The sequence below is a fragment of the Heterodontus francisci genome, chromosome 3 (assembly GCF_036365525.1).
Source record: "Heterodontus francisci isolate sHetFra1 chromosome 3, sHetFra1.hap1, whole genome shotgun sequence".
Classification (NCBI taxonomy): domain Eukaryota; kingdom Metazoa; phylum Chordata; class Chondrichthyes; order Heterodontiformes; family Heterodontidae; genus Heterodontus; species Heterodontus francisci.
Window position 1 is genome coordinate 63,992,916 of NC_090373.1, and position 23,934 is coordinate 64,016,849.

At 42.3% G+C, this 23,934-nt stretch overlaps 1 protein-coding gene across 1 annotated transcript; it reads left to right on the top strand.

Moving 5' to 3' along the window:
• Positions 1 to 3,642: 3,642 nt before the first annotated feature.
• Positions 3,643 to 4,620, top strand: LOC137367023 (myc proto-oncogene protein-like). The gene has a single exon (XM_068028519.1). The coding sequence runs from the start codon at positions 3,643 to 3,645 to the stop codon at positions 4,618 to 4,620; it is 978 nt and encodes a 325-aa protein (XP_067884620.1).
• The last annotated feature ends 19,314 nt before the right edge of the window (positions 4,621 to 23,934 follow it).

The following is a 23,934-nucleotide window of genomic DNA, read 5'->3' on the forward strand; positions in this document are numbered from 1 at the left end:
CCCATTCACGAAACCGCGGTAAAAAATAAACATTAAAACCACTCACGCATGAAGAACATAAAAAACTCTTTAAAAAACACATTGAACTGCCTATTGAACAGCTGTGTAAACTTAACAGGCTTAAGTGCTGGAAGCAAGATAAACACACAACACTAGCGAACACCTGTTCCTATCAATCTAAGCAACTAGTCTAAATAACAGAGACTCTTAAAGGGGAAAAAGTGCAGAGTCATAGAACAAGTCTTAAATCAAGTTTTAAAGCAAAAGAACAGCAGAAATATGGATACCAAATTTCCCAGCATGAACTGGAAGGCCATGGATCATCTATCCAAGTTCCAACTTATCAAAAAAAATGCAGTTATTCTTCACAGTACAAATAATTGTAGAACCTGAAAAACAGGCTTTTAAAAATAGCAATTGCAGTTGGAAATGAGGGGTTACACAGAATCAATACCTCCGGCTTAACCGAAGAGGAACAGAAAGATCCACAATGATATGGAATGTGCTAGAAGATCAACTCCGATTACGAGTGAATTCACCACCTGAAATTGATGTCCTACAAGCAACAGCCACAGGAATCAATAGACCAGTTCATCAGTAGATGCCGTAATAAGGGCAATGGATGTGACTTCTCAGAAACTGAGCTGTCAGACCGAATAATGGAGTTAGTGATTGTATCAGCACTCATTGAAGCATTTCAGAAAGACCTCTTGGGGAAAAAGAAAGGCCACAGTATTGATGTGCTGCTGTAAGCTGGCAGAAATATGAAGCAATTGTAGCTGAACAACAGCACCTGCAAGCACTAAGTGCAGCCAACTGTATAGGCACCATAACCAGGTCGAAAAGAACAAACAAGTTGTATGGTAAGTGTGGTTTGTCCCACTCAAGGCAAAATTGCCCTGCATTTCGTGACCTGTGCAAGGTTTGTGGCCCACCTATGCAAGAAATCTGGCTCCAAAGATGTGGCCAGAAGCCGCAGCAGGACACGGACAAACAGAAGACAGGCGCAGCAGCAGGGCAACAGCAGCAAGGAGAGCACCAGAGACCTGCATAAACGCAAGCTGATACACAAAGCTCACAGCGTAACAAACCTGAGACAATACTCAACGAGGAGTAATTCTCAGCCAGAAGATGAGCAAGAGTTCCACATTGAACCTGACACATCGTGTTGATGAAATCAAACAACTGGAAGCTTTTGCCACTATTAACATTATGTGCCCAAAAGAAAGCCAACCAGGGGCGATGCCACATTGGATTTGGTACTGGGTAATGAACCCGGCCAGGTGTTAGATTTAGATGTAGGTGAGCACTTTGGTGATAGCGACCACAATTCGGTTAGGTTTACCTGAGCGATGGGCAGGGACAGGTATGTACCGCAGGGCAAGAATTATAGCTGGGGGAAAGGAAATTATGATGCAATTAGGCAAGATTTAGGATGCGTAGGATGGGGAAGGAAACTGCAGGGGATGGGCACAATCGAAATGTGGAGCTTATTCAAGGAGCATCCACTGCGTGTCCTTGATAAGTATGTACCTGTCAGGCAGGGAGGAAGTTGTCAAGCGAGGGAGCCGTGCTTTACTAAAGAAGGTGAAGCGCTTGTCAAGAGGAAGAAGAAGGCTTATGTTAGGATGAGACGTGAAGGCTCAGTTAGGGCGCTTGAGAGTTACAAGCTAGCCAGGAAGGATCTAAAGGGAGAGCTAAGAAGAGCGAGGAGAGGACACGAGAAGTCATTGGCGGATAGGATCAAGGAAAACCCTAAGGCTTTCTATAGGTATATCAGGAATAAAAGAATGACTAGAGTTAGATTAGGGCCAATCAAGGATAGTAGTGGGAAGTTGCATGTGGAATCAGAGGAGATAGGGGAAGCGTTAAATGAATATTTTTCGTCAGTATTTACAGTAGAGAAAGAAAATGTTGTCGAGGAGAATACTGAGATACAGACTACTAGGCTAGATGGGATTGAGGTTCACAAGGAGGAGGTGTTATCAATTTTGGAAAGTGTGAAAATAGATAAGTCCCCTGGGCCAGATGGGATTTATCCTAGGATTCTCTGGGAAGCCAGGGAGGAGATTGCAGAGCCTTTGTCCTTGATCTTTATGTCATCATTGTCGACGGGAATAGTGCCGGAAGACTGGAGGATAGCAAATGTTGTCCGCTTGTTCAAGAAGGGAAGTAGAGACAGCCCTGGTAATTATAGACCTGTGAGCCTTACTTCGGTTGTGGGTAAAATGTTGGAAAAGGTTATAAGAGATAGGATTTATAATCATCTTGAAAAGAATAAGTTAATTAGCGATAGTCAGCACGGTTTTGTGAAGGGTAGGTCGTGCCTCACTAACCTTATTGAGTTTTTTGAGAAGGTGACCAAACAGGTGGATGAGGGTAAAGCCGTGGATGTGGTCTATATGGATTTCAGTAAGGCGTTTGATAAGGTTCCCCACGGTAGGCTATTGCAGAAAATACTGAAGTATGGGATTGAAGGTGATTTAGTGCTTTGGATCAGAAATTGGCTAGCTGAAAGAAGACAGAGGGTGGTGGTTGATGGCAAATGTTCATCCTGGAGTTTAGTTACTAGTGGTGTACCACAAGGATCTGTTTTGGAGCCACTGCTGTTTGTCATTTTTATAAATGACCTGGATGAGGGTGTAGAAGGGTGGGTTAGTAAATTTGCGGATGACACGAAGGTCGGTGGAGTCGTGGATAGTGCCGAAGGATGTTGTAGGGTACAGAGGGACATAGATAGGCTGCAGAGCTGGGCTGAGAGATGGCAAATGGAGTTTAATGCGGAAAAGTGTGAGGTGATTCACTTTGGAAGGAGAACCAGCAATGCAGAGTACTGGGCTAATGGGAAGATTCTTGGTAGTGTAGATGAACAGAGTGATCTTGGTGTCCAGGTACATAAATCCCTGAAAGTTGCTACCCAGGTTAATAGGGCTGTTAAGAAGGCATATGGTGTGTTAGCGTTAGCTTTTATTAGTAGGGGGATCGAGTTTCGGAGCCACGAGGTCATGCTGCAGCTGTACAAAACTCTGGTGAGACCGCACCTGGAGTATTGCGTGCAGTTCTGGTCACCGCATTATAGGAAGGATGTGGAAGCTTTGGAAAGGGTGCAGAGGAGATTTACTAGGATGTTGCCTGGTATGGAGGGAAGGTCTTACGAGGAAAGGCTGAGGGACTTGAGGTTGTTTTCATTAGAGAGAAGGAGGAGGAGAGGTGACGTAATAGAGACATATAAGATAATCAGAGGGTTAGATAGGGTGGATAGTGAGAGTCTTTTTCCTCGGATGGTGATGGCAAACACGAGGGGACATAGCTTTAAGTTGAGGGGTGATAGATATAGGACAGATGTCAGAGGTAGTTTCTTTACTCAGAGAGTAGTAGGGGCATGGAACGCCCTGCCTGCAACAGTAGTAGACTCGCCAACTTTAAGGGCATTTAAGTGGTCATTGGATAGACATATGGATGAAAATGGAATAGTGTAGGTCAGATGATTTCACAGGTTGGCGCAACATCGAGGGCCGAAGGGCCTGTACTGCGCTATAATGTTCGCTGTTCTATGTTCTATAAGATTGACACCGGTGCTAGTGCAAATATCCTACCAGTCCAAATACTCAAAGATAGGTACCAGCGTCGTGGAAATCAATGATGCAATTGACAACTGCCAAGTTATCTGCATACAACAGGTCACCCATTCCTTGCAGTGGCACACTGACAATGCAAAGCAGCTATGGCAAATTGGCATGGAAACTACAAACATTATGCCTTGTAGGCATGAGTGGACCAGCAGTGGCAGGACTACCAGCGTGTAAGGACCTCAACATCATCACTATCCACAAGGTCATCAAGGTACCCATTAGAGCAGAAGAGACCAAGGGTACCTGCATTGAGTTACAGTTCCTCCAGGATCTCAGTGGTTCTTGTTTGGAGAGGAACAACCCCTTCCCAGAGATGCTACACCAAGAGAATGAAGATCCAAACTCAGATGAAGAAAGTTCTTTGTCAACAGGCAGTGTTTCTTTGCACTCCAGTGACTCAGAAGAAGAGATTGACTTTGTCACTACTGAGAAGCAAAGGCTAGCAGTGGGGAGCATTGCCAAGGGAAAACCTCCAAGGACCGGAACCCACTTGCAGACTCTAGCCAGCATCAAACATTGCAGTCTGGAAATGCAGCAACAGCACAACTATCCTGCACCTTCACCGTTGCTCTTTAAAGAACTGCCCGCACCGGAACGAACTAAAATGGACATGTACCTCCATGACACCAAGTACTCCTCCCCCAACAAGTCCTCGACCCTGAGCTCCAGACCTTCAGACATAGAGGATGAGGAGAGGCTGAGGACACGCAATGTCCTGAAGAGGCAGAGAAGGAATGAGTTGAAACATTGTCTGTTGGCTCTTCGAGATGAGGTGCCGGAACTTTCCAAGAATGACAAGGCCTCAAAAGTGGTCGTCTTGAGAAAAACAGCAGAGTATGTTAGCAGGTTGAAAGCAAAGCAACAGAAACTGAGTGCAGAGAGGGAGAAACCTCAGAAAAAACAGCAACAGTTGAGATGCAAACTCTCCGAGCTAGAGTTATCAAACCACCGAAACAATATATGGATTCTTAAGCCTCGGCATTTGTAAATTTCACAATCTCTAGCCTTGTGTAAATAAATCTGATGTTATCTAATTTTATGTGTTTTTACTTTTAGCATATGAGACTTATCTTCGAAAAGAAAGCGGATGTTGAATGATTGCCTTTCAGAGTGATGTCCCTTTAAGGTGTTAATATTGTCAAGCAAACCCCCCACCTGCCAAGACTGAGGCACACATGATTTCACCACATGAACATTAAAACTTAAAATTGCAAGACCCTGACTGGAAGGACATTTGCACAGTACTAGCAGTGTTGGAACAAAAGGGACCCAGTCGTTGCTTCTCCAATACACAGAAGAAGTTGTCAGACCAGTTTTAGTCACATGACTAGCTGGCTGTTGTGATTTGAACTTCAAACAAAGGATTCGAACTCAGACAGCTCCTGGCTCCTGGTTTGAGAAGACCTCTCCTCTCCTGTCTTCTCATCGCTCAGGGAACTGAAACCATTGAAGACAGGTAAACTGAGAGAGAGAAAAATATACGACGTGAACAAGGTTTATGAAGAATATTGGGCCCCAATGAAACGCAAGACCAAAACTTCAATCAAGAACTACAGCAAGCTCAAGAAACAGTAACAAGATATTGCCTCAAACTGTTCTACTTATCTTTTCTTTTGTTCTTTTCTGTCCCTATTTGCATGTGTGTATCGCGTGTGCATGCTAGCGTGGGCACATCATATATCCATAGGCATTAACGATATTAGAGTTTAAGTTTAAGGTTTAATAAATTTCATCTTTCTGCTTTAAACCAAAGAAAGCCTGTTTATGCTCATTTCTTTGCCTTATAATTGGAAAGTTGTGAACAAGGATTCACAAAGGGGGAGCTCAAAACACAGTGTGTTTAAAATTAAAACCTGTTACAATATGACCAGGTAAAGACAGCAAAAGACCGCTAGACACATTTCCCACCTGGTCATAACAGTATGCTAATTAGCTAAGTACCAGGACGTGGTCATGTAACACCTAGAGTAAGGTTCTGTAAATAGTTTGCTGTGTACTGTACTTAATAAGTTAGCTGTAATAAACCTGTTTAAGATCTTCAACCAAATGGACTCCATACATCTCATTTATGCTGCATCAGACAACATAAAGAACTCATCAATGCAGACTATTACTCAAAGTTTCTATTCATCAGAAAAGTAAATGATTTGAGAGCAACAGTAGTAACTACAGCAGTATAAGTCCTGTCTGCTGAACAAGGAATTACAGAAAGGGTGATATCTGATAATGGAGCACAATTCACCTCGAGCATTTAAGGAGTTTGCTGAACAGTCAAGATTCAACATCATAACTTCATCATCACATTACCCAAGGGGACACGGTTTTATAGAAAGACATATCCGGGCGGTCAAAAAGACCCTCATAAAATGCCGAGAAACAAAGGAAAACCTTGCCTTATTGACACTCCAAGTTACACCTCTCAAGGCTGACATGAAATTGTCTGCAGAGCTATTGAATGGCAGAAAATACAAGACAACTCTGCTGAGCAAGATACATCCTCCAAATGACCATAAGGAAATAAGATGAAAAATCACTGATGCACAGGTAGAAGGAAGTCAGCACTTCAGCATACATGCCAAATCATTGCCTGAGTTGTTGAGAGGACAAATTATGCATGTACAGGACCCAATCCTGAAAACCTGGAACCCAGCAAACGTTGATGGTAAAGCTAAGACTCTAAGATCATACATCATCGAGACTGAAACCAGTAAGCAGATGAGAAGAATCAGAGTCCATATTCAGCCTACACCAGAACTGGTAAAGCAGAAAACGTCATCAGCAACATCACCAACAAGTGACACAACAACACCAACAGCAAGCACAATTTCTACAACACCAGGAGCAACACGTACAACATTGCTGGTGCAGCGCGCCAACTCATCACAGACAGGGATGACAACAACCACATCCATGAGCTGGAAGCACAATATCAGAATGATATCATGAATAATGCTTTTAAAGAAAATGAGTTTTACAGAGTTTTAAGGTGTTCAAAATTATAAGTTTAGTTGTAAAAGTTGATTGTAAATTTTCTATAGTAGCCAGAAAAAAAATGGGCTAGATTTTACCAGGCTCCCAATGTCGGGCTCCATGGAGTGGGGTGGGGGGTGTTGCCAGAAGATTGTTTTGGCAGAGGCCTGCCATGAAGCCCGACGCCGGGAGTGCTGAGCCCGATCTTCCCAGCAGCAGTGAGGCTCTGTGGCGGCCCCCTGCTGCTGGACGATGGGACCCGGCTTTGCATAGTGAAATGAGCACCATGAATACATTTAAAAACTTACCTGGGATCTTACAGACAGCCACGATCTTCAGTGCAGCGGGCCAGCATTCCATGCCTTCACTTCCCTGTCTGGGGAAAGTTGGCATGACACTGGTGGGAAGGTGGGGGGAAGGTTAGATTTTTGGTGAGTGGGGGGGGGGGGCAACAGCGTCAAATAATTGTGTAAAGTGTAGGGGATGGTGGGAAGGGGTGAACTTTAAACATTGTACAGTATGGTGGGGGAAGGTCATATTTCTAAGCTAAGTGTTTTTGGGGAGCAAAGGGCAAATACTTAACTTTATTGGTATGGGAGGTAGGATAGGGGCAATAGAATTTTTATTGGAATTGTGGGGGAAGTGTGACTTTAACAAATTAAATACAGCGGTAGTGCTGGCTGCCCTTTAAAAAGGGCACCAGTGCCTGCGCACAGGCAGCTGACGCCACTGCCAGTGTCGGACAGCCACCCCCTCCACATGATGGGGGAGGGGGGTGGTGGGCCAACCTGGGTATTTAAATGAGCCACTGCGTGGTAGATTGCAGTAGCTCGGCGGTGCCTTTTTTCTCGCTCCAGTTTGTGTACCAAACATCCATTATATTATCCCACCACACGTGAAGAGATGTGTAAAATATAGGGAATGCAAGCTCCAGTATCTGTGTTAAAAAGTGTGATTATTTCAGATCTCTGGGAACCACAAGACATAAAGCGCCTTGGTGGGAGCTGGACTGGTGAAATTATTCATTTGCTTGCTTATGAAAATAGAATTTAATACATGAACATAAAATAAGAGTATTGTCAGAAAATATGAACAGTAACACTATTCTTTCATTTTTCAGGGATCCAAATTGTAATGATTAATTCTTAAATTAAACTTGCTTAGGAACATAAGTAAGCCATTCAGCCCTTGGAACCTGTTCCACTCTTGAATTAGATCATGGCTGAACTGTACCTTAATTTTGTTTACCCGCCTTTGATCTGTATCTCCTGATACCCTTACCTGATAATAATCTGATTTCAGTCTTGAAAATTTCAGTTAACCCAACATCCACAGCCTTTTGGTGAAGAGAGTTCAGATTTTCCTGCCTTTTGTGTGAAAAAGTGCTTCCTGATTTCATTCCTGACTGGCCTAGCTTTAATTTTAAGGTTGTGCCCTGTTTTTTTCTGGAAACCCTCTCCAGAGGAAATAGCTTCTCTGAAACTACGTTATCAAATCCTTTTATCATTTTAAATACCTCACCCACAGCTTTCTAAAGTGAAGCAAATACAAGCCAAGTTTACGCAAACCATAATTTAACCCTTGAAATCATGGTATTATTCTTTTAGATATAAACTAGAACATAGAATCAATAGATATTGGAGCAATTACTGAGAGCTCTTTGTGTGACACATTAATTGATCCCATCACAACTAATGATATATTGGTTTCTGTTAAACAGCAACAAAACCAATGGACATTGATATATTATTACTTTGTGATATAGCTATTGAGAAAATTGAGTCTGTAGTACTGTTAGGAGTGATAGTCTCGATAGATCTTAAATGGGATATAAATGTCACCTGCATATATAACAAACAAGCAGCTGAGCGTGCTACCTGACAACACTGAAGCATGTTGGATTTCTATACTGGAATATGCTGCATGCCCACATGGCAATAATTTGACCTTGAGTTGACTATGCTTGGCAAGCTTGGTACACTAGTTTGTCAACTGGGCTGTCAGCAAAAATTGAATCAATTCAAGAAGAATGCTCTGAAAATCATTCTCCTTGACTACTCATCAGCATGCATTACAGTCTTACAACATCTGTAAATTAGCTGATAGACCTGCTTGTTTTTGCTAACTATTTCGTTTCAAACAGACACAAGGATCTTTGCATAACTTGCATTACTGCCAGTGAAGCACATGAGACATTGACCTCATCAGAAAAATGAAAGACAAGTAATTAGTGGCAAAAAAACCCAAAAATAATTCTTTATCCTAATGCTGAAACAGTTTCAAGGACATTAAGGACATTGATATTGCGGGCATGTATGGCTAGCTTTCAAAGCATGTTCCCTGTCATTTTATTTTACAAAAACAAAACTAGAGCTCCGATTTGAACTCAAGAGCATGAGTGCGGTATGCGGGTGTACAGACTAGGGTAGAGTGGCAACTTCACATGACAATGCAGCTGAAACCTGGAAACAACATAACTGCAAGGCCTTATTTTCAAGTTAGATACCCAACATCCACCTGAATCTGGCAGGAATCACTACTTGGCCAGGGGCGGGAGTGGGTGCAGGATTTCAGAGGAAGGAATGGTTCCTGGCACCAAGGTAAGTGATCAGGTGGGGTGGGGAGTGCGGGGCTGTGGTCCAGAGGGTATTGCAGTCAGGGAAGAGAAGGAAACGACGGAAACATTACAATTACCTACCTTCCTGGGCCCTTTCAAGCTCAACTCCTGTTTGCTGCCAGGTTTCACTGCGGAGTCCGGCACTGTGCATGATTTCAGAGATCGGGAGTTAAAATTGCATCGGGTTATAATTGCATTTTTAGAACTCCAGCTTTAACATATTGATGAGGCTCACACATGCCTGCACTAGGTGTCTCCAGCACTGCTGAGAACGCAAAAGTTAAACTGGTGGCAGGGAGGATACATCACAAATGGAAAAAAGTTACTTTGACCCATTTTAACCACCGCACCACCCCGCACCCACCGCCCATTCCTTTCTCGGCCAGTGCAGATGTTTAAAGGAGGGCTCAAGTTCCAGAAACATATGTCTGTGATATTTTATATGTCTGTGATGTTTAATTTTATGTCTCATTTCAGAAATGATTGAATGTCTATTACTTCTGTCCCATCTGTTTGTAGTTATAATTCTTATTAAATTGTATTGTTATATTAAAAATGTGAGAAGAATGAAACTTTGCCAAATGACAAATTGATACTTTATGATGTACCTTAAAAATCTGTAGGATATAAATCTTGGTAGCTAAATTCATGAACAACGTTTACAGTCTTATCTCTTCTTTATTTTGAAGGGTTTGGACATGGCATACCAAATGATCCCAATGAGATTCCGTACATTCTGTACTATCATATAGGCCATGGTGTTGTAATGTTATTATGATGGTTGCATAAAGTGAGCACTACAAATAGTGCAACTTGAAAAAAGTCTGTGGACAGGGCAGGAATACAGAGTAATAGTGCGGGCTAGCAAACTGTTCCTTCACCACTAGAATCTGTGCTTGACAGGAGACTAAGTTAATTATATTGTTGCATGTAGGGGTCTTTTGGAATAAGGTTAGACAGTCTTCTGAATGGAGACTGGCCCTCACAGGAATGATTTTAATTTGGCACTCAATGAGGTTCTAAACACAGCTTGTTTGGCAATGCAAATATTCACAGCAGGTAAATTCTTCTGAGGTTGCTGTTAGTGCAAATTTGGGCAGATTAGTAAATGCTTTGCTCCATGCTGTTTGTTACTGATATAGGAAGACAAATTACTGCTATCCTGCACCCTGATAGGCACAAAATAACAATAAAAATTTTAAATTAAGGCTTCGACATAAAGGACAATGGAGCTCAATATAATTTCTTGCCTGATCCCTTTTCTTCCATAGAACAGCAATAGCAAATATTTTCAATGTTCTATCTTGATTGATATAGATGCAAGAAGAATGGCATTAGCATGGCAAAATCCTCTTTGGCACTCAAACACTATAGTGTAGGCCTAGTAAAAACACATAAGAACTTAGTTGAAACAAAGGGGCTTGTTACACATAATTACACAGTGTGTCAAAACATAGGGGGGGCTGGGTAGAAAGGGGCCACAGCACACAGATGGCCAAGAAACTGTAGATTGTATAGAAAGATGTTTCCAGACACTGTCCTTGCACGTACCAGATAAAGGAGTCACCATGGACACGAGATACGATTCGACTCACAGTAGACAGTGGGAAACTGTAAAGAAATGAAAATATGCAAACCAGGTTCTCACTGACCCAAATAAGGAATTATCATTATGTCATTATACCAGATCCCTATGAGTAAGTAAGAGGGGAGGGTCTTGAAAACAAGATTTAACACCTGACTGAAACTAGGGAAGGCATGAGAACCCCAGGGAAGAACACTCAAGAAGATACCCTGAGCCAAGGGCTCAGACAACAGAAGAGCAGCTGCAAGTCTGAGACTGATCACCTTGTGCCTTGATGGGTAGTATACTGTACAAGTAGTGAGAGCTTGTACTTTGATGATTCTTGATACTGTACAAGTTAGTGAGAGCTGTAATTTGATGATTTAGTGTGTAAATAAAATATTGATATAACTTTCGCCAATCAGCTTCCGCAGATTCTTTAAGAGTAAGTGCAGATTAGGCACAACAATAGTGACAATGCATAGAAAGAAAGAAAGAACTTGTATTTCTATAGTGCCTTTCATGACCTCAGTGTGCCCCAAAGCCCTTTACAGACAGTGAAGAACTTTTGAAGTGTCGTTATTGTTATAATATAGAAAACACAGTAGCTAATTTGCACACACCAAGGTCCCAGATCTGTTTTAGGTGTTGGTTGAGGGATAAATGTTAACCAGGACACCAGGAGAACTCTCCTGCTCTTCTTTGAATAGTGTTGTGGGATCTTTTGCACCCACATGAGAGGGCAAACAAGGCTTTTGTTTAATGTTCATCCAAAAGGCGGCACTCCCGGTGGTGCATCATTCCCTCAGTAATGCACTGATGTGTCAGTGCTCAAGTCTCTGGAGTAAGGCTTGAATCCTCAACGCTCTGGCTCAGAGGTGAGAGTGTTACCACTGAGTCAAGACTGACATCCAAACCAGAAGTGTATGCAAATCATAATTTATTTATGTACACCATCCTATCTTTAATTACTCAGAAAATTTAAGTGATAAGTTTGAATAGAGTTGTTTACACAGAAAATACAAGATGAGGTTGTCAGTTTGAAAGGTTTAATAGCTATTAATATTGAGAAACAGAAGTTCAAATATAGACAGAGGAGTCATCGTTAGTGGTGTTATTAGGGTTCCAATTGAAAAATATTCAATAGGTTATTAATATTTATCTTATGGATAGTATTTTCTAAACGCAACAATCTATCAAAATCTGAAATGGCTTATCCATACAGAATATTGAATTGACATGAAATTACACAAAAAGTGATCAATAAATGGAATGATTTTCCAAGTCAAATATTGGAAGACATGATAGGTGGCTTTAATGTCTTTCTCTGTGGATGACCTAAGCTGGGCTGAGTGTTTGGCCTCAGCTATATTTTGTGTGACTCAAACAATCGACCAAATGGACCTTGTCCAAATGGATCTCTTTGAACTTCACATCATCTCAACTGTTGACTATTATTGATGGGAACATGCAAAGGTTCATAGTCAACATCACTCCCAACCCACTCCAGAAACACTTAGGGAAGGACAAAAAGTGCTCAAAGAGAAAAATATAAGGAAATGTGCCAAGACAACAGTTACCTATCTTACTGCAGAAACATGCCCTGATGCTGTACTAATATTTCATTTTCTCCACCCCAAAGTCTGGTAATCTTATTCATGAATTAAAAGATGTAGGTTGCCCATTTTTGTTTGCAAGCAAACAGATGATGCTAAAGTTTCTGGCATGAGAACATCACTGTTGAAGACCTATATGTTAATGCTACTTTCCATACTTGTGCAGTAGGTCCGTTGTCACCGAAAATGGCAAAACAGTTATACATATTTAGCTGACGTGCTCGGTGCTTTGCTGAATAAGGTAAGGTTTCTGTTCATTTTAAAATGTAAAGAAATCTCTCTTGTTTTGTACATGACAACACTATAATTATGTAATAAATTTTACACCTTTTATATATGTAATGGAAAAAAATAGATGGATTGCCATTTCTCTTATTGTTTGTTCCATTAAGTCCCATCTTTTCCAAAACAATTCTCATTCAATCTTTATCGGAAAATTTGATTTATTAATGTCAATTTTTGCCTAATACCTTTTCTACATAAAATGGTTCTGGTGAAAACTTACATGTTTTTTTTCTCACTGTCAGATCCAATCGTCGGCAGCTCGCTGCGAAAGGACAATAACACCCAAATGTCAGCTCAATTGGTGCAGTCTTCATTGCACAAAGGCTCGTATGACATACAATGACTGCAATTGCAAATTGGACCCTCTCTGATGTTACTACGCGCAAAATTACATTTCCACTGACAGATATCACACGGCATCAATTTAAAGCCACGTATTTTGAAATTTGAAACTTTGCAATTACTCACCATTTTCTCTTATATCCCCATCTCTTGGTATTTAGCTTGGTGTTTAACAGTCACAGATTGCTTGCACATTCTTTGGCATTAGACACTTAGTTGGGGGCTTCAGTGTATTGTGTTATTCATTGCACAATGCTTTCTCAAACTCAATAAAGTCAGAAAACATTTGACTCTGCTGTCTAATTCTGATTTGTAATCTGATTTTATATAGCAGCTCTGCAAAAATAAAGTATTGCTGAGAAAAGCAATCAATGACTGCAGAAGAACTTTAATACGCTGCCTGTTATTTTTCAATGCAGCAGCTATATGTGTATGCTGAACTTCAAAGTTAGGTCAGATTGATTTTTCTGATGTGATCATAGCTCTATATACAAAAGTAAATGGTGTATAGAAATAGGGATGGACTGAATGGGGTACTGCAGTGAAAATGTACCACTTTACCATGCTTTAGTATCAAACTCTGTTGATATATTTTTAGTACTCACAATGCCAATGAGTCACAGGACAACATTATTTAAACTAGCCTTGTGACAGTAATTAAATTATATACTTGCTTAAGTATGGTTACCTTCTGGCACAATGGATTATAACTCCAAACACAATATCACAAGAGTTCTAAGATATGGGATTGTACCTGTCATTCTCCACATAAAAAATCTCACATTTCATTGCAACATGGTTCTGCTGTGCTGTGTGCATGATTCACTCAGTATGCAGATGAACATTCTTCTTGGTACCAGGATCAGATGGAGCCCCAGGCTTGGTTGAGTAAGACAGAGGCCACTTATGAAGATACAGCAGCAAGATAGCAAATAATTTAGTGGGGCTCGCTCAGGAAAGTTTAAAATGCATAAAACAATTGAAGGCAAACAAATGCTAAAGGTCACTAACAATAATGTTTTCATTTTCTATTCAGCAACTGGTTCTGTCAAGGCAATATAGTCTTTACAGAGTTTCCCATTGGTTATACCATAACAGGAGGGACTAAGCAGAGGAAAAACACCCCCTTGGAAAGAAATTCCTCCAAATCACTGAATGAACAATTAGAGAGTGATATTCTCAAAGGCCTAGTATATGAGTGGCTTAAACCACCCCTCAAATATGACATATGTTGCATAGGAATCTGCAGAAGGCAAGACAGAATGCAAGATATTGGGTCAAGATAAAAGCATAAAAGGTGTTTCCAGAGTGCGATTGGGCAGTTAGAGAATAAAGGGAATTGCCGCTGCAGTCAGATATATTATATAAATGAAAGACTATTCAATAATAAAAATGAATTCAATGGTCTGTAGCACCATGGGAGCGGTAGAGATGTAAATAGCCTTATTTCCCTTTATAGCTGCCAAACTCAAAGTGATGACAATAAAAATTCATAGCATTATGAGGATGAAAAAAAAAAATCAGTGCTACAGTCTAATGATATGGAGTAACATCCACTGGGACCAGAAGTGACAAACTGGAACATTCTTCACTGCACATCACTGCACTTAAAAGTGGTGACATTTTTATGCCTTTCAACTGCCATGATTTATTTTATACCTGGAGCTGAAATAAGGTTCCTGATTCACAAACTGTATTCCTTATTAAAACTTAAGAGCATTAACATTTACAGGATTTTTGATTTCTTCACAAAATAAATCCACATGTTCAAGAATACTTTGAAAGAGGAAGGAAAATCCAGTGAAGTATTTATTGTTAATTTTATTGTGAATGAGAATGAGTTTTAGCAGAAATTTCTTTAGATTTTGTTTTTAAAAACCTATTTTATTCCTACCACATAGACTTTCATAATTCCTCTTCGCTGATGGGCCTCTCCATTGTTGTTGTGTCCCTATACATCCTGGAGTGATTTCATTGCAAAGCAAGGATTGGATTTCAAACAAGTGTTAGCTCTGCTCCAGACTAGCTGGACACTGGAGAAGCTACATTATCAACATTTATCAATAGTTTCCTTTGGTTAGGTCATTCTGATGCCCATTTGATGTTACAACAGCACTGACAGCCCTCAAATCAATATAGAGAAACATTCACAAATAAAAATTGGGAGGTGGGGAGCAGGGAAGAACTTCAAAAAAGCATCATATTTGTTACATTAACAACCTTAAGCTTTATAAGTGATTTTGGCCTATGAATTCTGCTGTGGAATGCCTGTTTCTGGAAGCCAACTAGCCTACAAAGCTCCTAATATGATGTGCAGGAAGCACATGCAGTTAGAGTTGGAAGTGTGCTAGCTGTTATATGGGAAAGAAAAAAATTGGCATCTGTAACCACACCTGAAGCAGGCATTAGGCCCTTTGCACCTTGCTTCACCAGTTGGTTGTTAGGCATCTCCAACTAGTCATGTAGACCCCCACCTGCCAAGAATGAGGCATATTAATTTCATCACATGAACATTAATTTTAAACTCTTGCTGGAGTGAAGAGTTGACTTGTTTAAAGAGATCAGCAGTGGCTGGAAAGCATTTGCATACTAAGAGACAGTGCTTGAAAAGACAATGGAAACTGCTCAATGATTGAATTAACAGAAATTGGTCTGGGCAATGGTGATCCACATCTAGTCGGTGCCCTCCCACTGAGAGCTGTGAAATCCACAAACCGCAGGAGTGGTTGTTCCCAAATAAGGGGTTGTCACATGACTAACCTGCTGGCTTACTTGGTGTTTTAAATTGTGGTCACAGGACAGTTTGAAGACAGAGACTGTAAATTGCAACTGAACTTGGAACAAGAGCCTCTCTCTCTTTCGCTACTGTCTGGATCCACTGCAGTCACTTAAACCTCAAGACAGAAAAGACTCCTACATCGAAACAAGTTTTAAAGCATGCACTGGGTCCCAACGAAATGGCAAGACTTACCAGCAACCAAAGACACTACATCGAACTCAAAGGACTGTAACTAGAAACCCAACTATCGCCTCAAACTTTTCCCCTTTAATCTTTCTACTTTTTCTGTCTTTATCTGCGTGTGTGTTTATCGGGTATGCATACTTGTGATCGCATTGCATGTTCATTGTCATTGTCTGAATAGAGTTTAAGATTAATAAACTTCCATCTTTCTTGTTTAAATCTAAGAAAACCTATCTGATTTCACATCTTTGCCTTGCGATTGGAAAGCAGTGAACAAGGATTCACTGAGGGGGAGCTAAAAACACGATGTTCTAAAATTAAACCTTGTTACAGTTAAACCTGGTAAAGGCTGAGAGGGAACTCCGAGACCCCTTTCTCACCTTGCCGTAACAGAAATTTGGGGGCGAGCTCCTGGAGTTGATCCATAGACAAATGAGAAATTGGAAGTGGGAAGCCAAATTGATCCCAATCAAAAAAAGAGAAAAGACGCAAAAAAGGCTTCCACGTCTCCCTTATTAAATTTTTCTTGTGGTTGTCTGTGGTAGAGTGTCTGCGACTGAAGCTAGTAGCTCCCCAAGCCAGGGTGAAGTAACTTGGGATAAGTTAAAAGCACTGTCTATGGAGGAGCTGAGGAAAATGGCTGAGCAGTGTGGGATAACTGTATGTGGCAGGCTAGGAAGTCTGAACTCCTAAGACGAGTGGCCAACCATTTTTCCCTTGAATCTGAAGAAGCAGAAACAGGACATTACTAACAAAGGTACAATTGGAGCAGAGGAAACTTGAATTTGAAGAAAAAGAGAGAGACTGGAGTGAGAGAAAGAAACAGACATCCAGAAGGAACGTGAGGAAAGAGAAAAAGAAAGAGACAGGAGAAAGAAAACGAGAAACAGGAGGGAGATAAAGAGCCTTTCAGAAGAAAAAGAGAGAGGAGAGAAAGCAAGAGAGGAGAAAGAGAAAGAGAGAGACTTCCAGAAGGAATGCAAAGAGAGAGAACTGAGGCAGCTTGAGTTAATTAGGGGGTGACAGAGTAACCCCAGTGAAAGCATGGACAATATGAAGGAGTGTAATTCAGGGCTGGGTATAGAATTTTTAAAACTTTTCCAATTGATCCCAAAATTTAATGAGGGAGACGTGGAAGCCTTTTTTGCATCTTTTGAAAAACTGGCATGGCAGTTAAAGTGGCCAGCTGAGACTTGGACTCTCCTGCTGCAAAGCAAGCTAACCAGAAAAGCCCATGAGGTTTATTCCACATTACCAGATGAGAGTTCATTCAATTATGAACTGACAAAAAATGCTATCCTCGGGGCATATGAGTTAGTACCAGAAGCCAATCGCTAAAAGTTTAGAACCCTCAAGAAGCAAGTGCATCAAACTTGCCTGGAGTTTGAGAGAAATAAGCAGCTGGCTTTTGACCAGTGGCTGAGGGCTCTTAAAGTACAGCTCAACAATGAAAATCTCAGAGAGGTAATTTTGCTAGAGGAATTCAAAAACTCTCTCCCATTCTCCATAAAGACCCATGTGGAGGAATGGAAGGTTCATAGAGCCCGGCAAGCCACAGTGCTGGCTGATGAGTTTGCTCTCATTTATCAGTCGGTTCCCCAGGGAAAACCTTTCCTAGTCACCCCCACATATCTGAAAAGGACAAAGGGTGGGAAGGTGATAGAAGCCCAAGCAGTCCTGGCAGAGAAAGAAAAGCAGGAGACACAGGGGGCCCTCCTCCATACAAAAAAGAAGGTGCTGTAAGTAGGAGTGAGACCTGGAGACCTGTGTGCCTCCATTGTAATAAAGCAGGGCATCTAAGAGCTAAGTGCTGGAAACTAAAGTGAAAAACTGTAGGGTTAATCAGGGCACACCTGCTCAGTGAAGGAGAAGGGACCCTAATAGAAAGCCACAGAACAAGTTGTGGCTTTAACTGCAGTAAGATTCAGACCCAGGAAGCTTACTGCTGCAAGTGCAGAAAAATTTAATAGGATTCCTGAAGGTTATCAGGGTTTTGTGTCTGAAGGGAAAGTAACCCCATACCCCTTGAGTGGGGCATGCAAGCCCATAGTAATTATCAGTGACACAGAGACCACTAGATCTTTTCTTACTGTAAAAGGCCTGACCTTTCCCCCAGAGAGTGCAGTAAACACCAGAATGGTGGTGAACAGTATTGGAGAGCAGTGAGTGCCTGTACCTGTACACTGGGTGCACTTGGATTGCGACCTAGCTTCAGGACCGGTGACTCTAAGGATTGTCCCTAGTTTGCCTGTGGACAAGGTTAACCTGCTCTTAGATAATTATCTGGGGGACGAAGGTGGTAGATTCCCCAATAGTGGAAGAGAGACTGAAGGAGGTCAGAGAGACAGGGCAGTGGCAGGAGATAGTCCCCTGCAGTATCCCTGAATGCATAGTGAATCAGGCCTGATCAAACCAGCTCCCTCACACAAGACTGAATTGGCACAGCAGACAGATGACTATGAGGTCTGTCTGTCTGAGACTTTCTTTGGGAAGTTAGAAGACCCAGGGAATGAGGTAATGGATCTTCTCTAGCTGAGGCTCAGTGAGCTGAACCAGTATTGAGAGAGTTAGCACAGGCTGCCCTGTCTGAAATTGAAGCAGAGGGAGTCCCTGACTGCTACTATTTAAAGAATGAGATACTGATGAGGAAATGGAGTTTTCCTCACACGCCTGAGAGCAAGGAGTGGACAGTTAGTGGTGCTGCAGAGGTTTGTAAAAATTTAAAAAATGACCCAGTGGCTATACATGTTGGTATACGAGAAACCAAAGCCCACATAAGACAGCAATCCGACTGGTCAAAACTCCACAAAGATGTGGTGGAATACTGTAGGAGTTGCCACATGTGCTAGGTTGAGGGGAAACCCCACCCTACACTGAAAGCTGCACCCCTAAGTCCTGTATCGGTGTTTGGAGGACCCTCCAGCAGAGGGCTGGTGAACTGTAAGGGACCCCTGCCGAGACAGGCACAAGACTGGCAAAAGGTTAGAAGGGAAAGGGGAAAAGGGAACAAAAGGGACAGGTTAAAGGAATTCCTGGAGGAATTCCAGATGCAATCCCCTACTGTCCGGTCAGCCAAACCCAAAATGTTTGAAAAGTTAGACCCCACATCCTCCTATATAAATGCAGACACTAGAAGCACCCCACCAGAGTTGCTAACAGCATTTACAGGAACCAGCAGAGACAAAGAAAGTCCTCAAGAGGGCAGAGAAACTGTTAGGATGATACCTCACCTAGTTGAAGTGCCGCAGGGGAATGTAGTAAAATCTGGACAAATACCTGCAGTAGGAGTGTCCCAGAGGACAAAGGAGAGATTAGCCAGGTTTTCTCCCACACAGTCAGGAGAAAAGGGAACCAACCATCTCCTAAGGTGAAAAGCGCTTGCATGACAAGAGAGTTCGGAATGGTTCCACCCATTGACGCTGCCCATGAGCAGAACTCCAACCTAGGGCTAATTAAATCTAACGCTCCCCCTGCAGACCTCAACAGGAACAAAGACACCCTAGGCAGTTATGGAAATGGGCAAACTGAAAAACTTCCCCACAAACCACATATTTATTGGGATGCCAAAAAGGACCGTTCAAAGCAGCACTGCTACCAAGAAGACTGGCTGTAGCAATTATTTAGGATTTCTGAATGAATGAGAGAGATGCATGTGTGTTTTTTCTGAAGGTACTCTTCTTTCTAGTTCCTTATAATGAAATGCTCTTTTAGAAAATAAAATCGCATTTCCTTCCGCTTGGTGTAGAGGTGTCACGAAGACCCCCACCTGCCAAGAATGAGGCATACTAATTTCATCACATGAACATTAATTTTAAACTGCTGCTGGAGTGAAGAGTTGACTTGCTTAAAGAGATCAGCAGTGGTTGGAAAGCATTTGCATACTAAGTGCTTGAAAAGACAATGGGAACTGCTCAATGATTGAATTAACAGAGCTTGGTCTGGGCAATGGTGATCCACATCTTGTTGGTCTAAGAGACAGAACTACACCAACACCCCCCACCGCCCGCAACCCCCCCACTCCACCCATCCACCCCCCCCCCCCACCCTGCCGAGAGCTGCGAAATCCACAAACCGCAGGAGCGGTTGTTCGCAAATAAGGGGTTAGTCACATGACTAACCTGCTGGCTTACTTGGTGTTTTAAATAGTGCTCACAGGACAGTTTGAAGACAGAGACTGCAGATTGCAACTGAACTTGGAACAGAGCCTCTCTCCTGTCCAACTCTCTCTCTTTCACTAATCTCTGGATCCACTGAAGTCATTTAAACCTCAAGAGAGAAAAGACTCCTACATCAAAACAAGTTTTACAGCATGCACTGGGCTCCAAAGAAACAGCAAGACTTACCAGCAACCAAAAACTCTACATCAAACTCAAAGGACCCTAACTAGAAACCCAACTATTGCCTCAAACATTTCCCCTTTAATCTTTCAACTTTTTCTGTCTCTATCTGCATGTGTATTTATTGCATATGCATGCTAGCGTGGCCGCGTCGCATATTAATTGGCGTTAACCAAATTAGAGTTTAAGATTAATGAACTTCCACCTTTCTTGTTTAAATCTAATAAAACCTGTCTGATTTGATTTCTTCACCTTGAGATTGGAAAACAGTGAACAAGGATTCACTGAGGGGGAGCTAAAAACACAGTGTTTTAAAATTAAACCCTGTTACAGTCAAACCAGGCAAAGAGGGACCCCCGAGACCCCTTTCTCACCTGGTCATGACAAACTCCATTATAAGTAGGTCTGAGGCCCAACTTTACGAGCACCTTGGGGCTCACCATTAAGCTGAAGAGCATGTACCTTTTGCTTCCACCCTCCTCCACACCCCCAAAATTGGTCACCCCTAAATTTCCTTGTATGTGTTGAAATTGTTTGTTTATTTTTCTGCTTTTGAAAGTATGTATTTCACCTAGGTGCTTAAATTTTTTTTTTAAATTCCTACTCTGTGGTGAGTTTACTGATCTTAGCCAGGGTCTCTGTTCTCAATGTGAGACTGATCTCAGATGGAAATGCAGGCTGTGAATGTCAGAAAAGGACAGGATTAGGCTCAGCTGTGGTCTCTGTCACTATTGGATAGCCTGTTAAAAGGTACTGACAAGACTGAAATATGAAAATTGGCCATTTGGGCAAAATATGGAAGTACTGCTGTCACCAATGAAAACATACCAGAGTGAAGGAGTCAATGGCCAGAATTTTACGCCGCCCCAGCGTGTCAGATGGTGGTGTGGGGGCGGTGTAAAATTGAGCAGCAGGCTCCGGGAAACTACCCGCCCCGATTCCACCTCCGGACAAGTCTATGGAGGTCAGGCGGAGGGGCAGGGGTGGGAAACGGCCCGCCCGCCCGAGGCCAATCAAGACCCTTAAGTGGCCACTTAACGGCCACTTAAGGGCACTCGCCCACCTCCACGGGTATTTTACCCGTGGCAAGTGGGTGTGCTGGGTGGGGCATGGCAGTCGATTGAGGGCCGTCCCCGCCTCCCAACCCACCCCCGGGACCCAAGACCCCCTCCCCCCCCCCCCAAAACGACCACCCTAGCCTCACCAGGGCACGACCGATCCCCCTGGCAAGGCAACCCAAACTTACCCACTCTCTCAGGTCCATGGCATCGGCTGGGCTGCAGTCCCAGAAATGACCACTGCTCCCGGCAGCTCAATGAGGCGGGACCTCCTCCCTCAAGTGGGTGGAAGTCCCACCTCAGAACAATTAAAGCCCGAGGATCCGTAAAATACGGGACTGATCCCCAGGCTAGGCGGAAGCGGGGTCGTCACAGACATTTACGTCTGAGTCCAGCTCCCGTCCGTCCACTGTAAAATTCCAGCCAATGTCTTCAGAAAATAACAGCAGGCAAGATTGCAGAAAAATTGTCACAATGGCACTCTGACAATGCAAAGATAATTTTGTGCATGGATCATCTCATCATATGATGTAAATTGTATCAACAATCAGTGGCTAAAATTTGTCCAGACTAGTTTTAAAGACAATAATGATTATTTAAACTCATGTAATTGCTGTCTGCACTACTTATAAATAGTTTGTTTTATCTACTGAAGCAAATCTCTGTCACTGCTTGTGAATCTGAAAAAAGCCCCAGCATATATTAAACTCACTTTAATTAAAGTCTCAATGGTGCTATACTGAATGTGTTTATTTTCGGGCAGTGAAAGCACAGGCTGTACAACTGTTTTAATCCTTCCCTCTGATGTTTCACAAGCTATTCCTCCAATCACTGCAGGACACTTCACCACACTTCCTTCTGCTTTCACCCACACCTTCTTTTGAGTTGCCTCACAAATCTTCAAAACCCTTCAACAGGGCAAGCAACAGCACACTTCCACCTTTCTTGCTGGAAAAGTTGCCAAAAAAACCAAAGGGAGGCTTCAAAAGAGGAAGAGATTCCACTAAATTGCAGAATCTGAAACCAATGGAGGATGCTGTTACCAGTATCATTGGCAGAAAGAGAACAGACAGCCCTGGAGATCTCAAATTTGGAGGCCAAACAAAGCAAGGAATTTGAACCCTTTCTTATTCTTTCCTTTCCTCTTTCTGCTTAACTCTCATTCACATTCTCTCATCCAAACACACACACACATACATACACACAGAGCATGACAACCTGGTGATGCACTGTGTTGCCAGTTATCTTCTACTGCTTAACCTTGCATTACATGCTAACATTTGTCCCTCTTTTGTTTTAGATCCTTCAGATAACTTAAGTCCTACAGCTGCACTGACAGAGTGAGGATAACCCTTCTGAAGATACACCATCACCTGCTTTTACCCTTCTAAGTCCCAGCACAGTAATTGGCACCTCTATGGTAGGTTAGAGGACTTTTCACAGAGTGATTGATGGAGCACAAGCAAGCTGGAGTAGGTGCAGATGGAAAGGATTTCCAGAAAAACCCTCACCAGAGGGAGCACTGACATACTAGCTCTGCTGAAGAGGACAAAGATGAAGACTTCAGAGGCTCAGCCTTGACTGTGCACCCGAAATTGCAAAATGTATTTTACTGCCTGCCAGGAAGCTGTCACAACATGTCGGAGATAGTAGAGGAGTACAGTACCATCTTGTATGGGATCCTGGTACATGGCATTGCGACTCTGCATTCAGCGATGCAACATGTGATTACATTAATGGACCCTGCAGTTGGCATTTGTAGCTCTGTGGTAGCATTTCTCAAGGGAGCTCGTACTTGGGCCATGCAAGTAATGCATAGGGGATTCAATTGGATCATGGCTTTCCAACAGTCTGGTTTCGCAGGTCAGAGGGACTGCTGAGCTGCAGCCCAATAGTAGCCTTTGAAAAGGCTGAAAAGTATCCAAAATCATTCTCGTCTTTCAAGTCTTTAAAAGGCTGTAAACATTTTTCATCTAATAATTATGTCACTAACCTACAGATGGCTGCATCCCTTTAACTTTGAGCTATGAGCTTGAAGGGGTGAGTGTTCACCATACTCTATAGGACTCCTTTCATCTTGCACTGCATGCAAGACTTAAGCTGCTCAACAACGATAATGATATTCAAGCGCATCATTCTGCTGACATGCAATTTGGGCTTCGCATAGCTTTTGCAGAGGCTGTTTAGCCAGGACCACTGAATTGGTCCTTCAATTTATCATGAAATACTGCTAACTCATGGAAGAAATGCTTATTAATCAAAATGCAACTATCAGTAATAAATCTGTATTCTTGCACCGTGCTGTGTAAAATTATGATCAACATTAAATTTTTATAACAACCAAAAACTTTAGCTAAAAGAATTTGTAATTTTGTAATATAAGTTACAGTCTGAAAGGAAATATGCTACAGCACTGATAGTGTCAACAATCTGCCACCACCTCTACCAGCTGACAACCAATGTCCTCATTGTGGGAGAGCCCGCAAGGCTAAGAAAGGGCTCATAAGCCATCTGTAAATCCACAGCCAACACTGACATCTCACTTCCACCC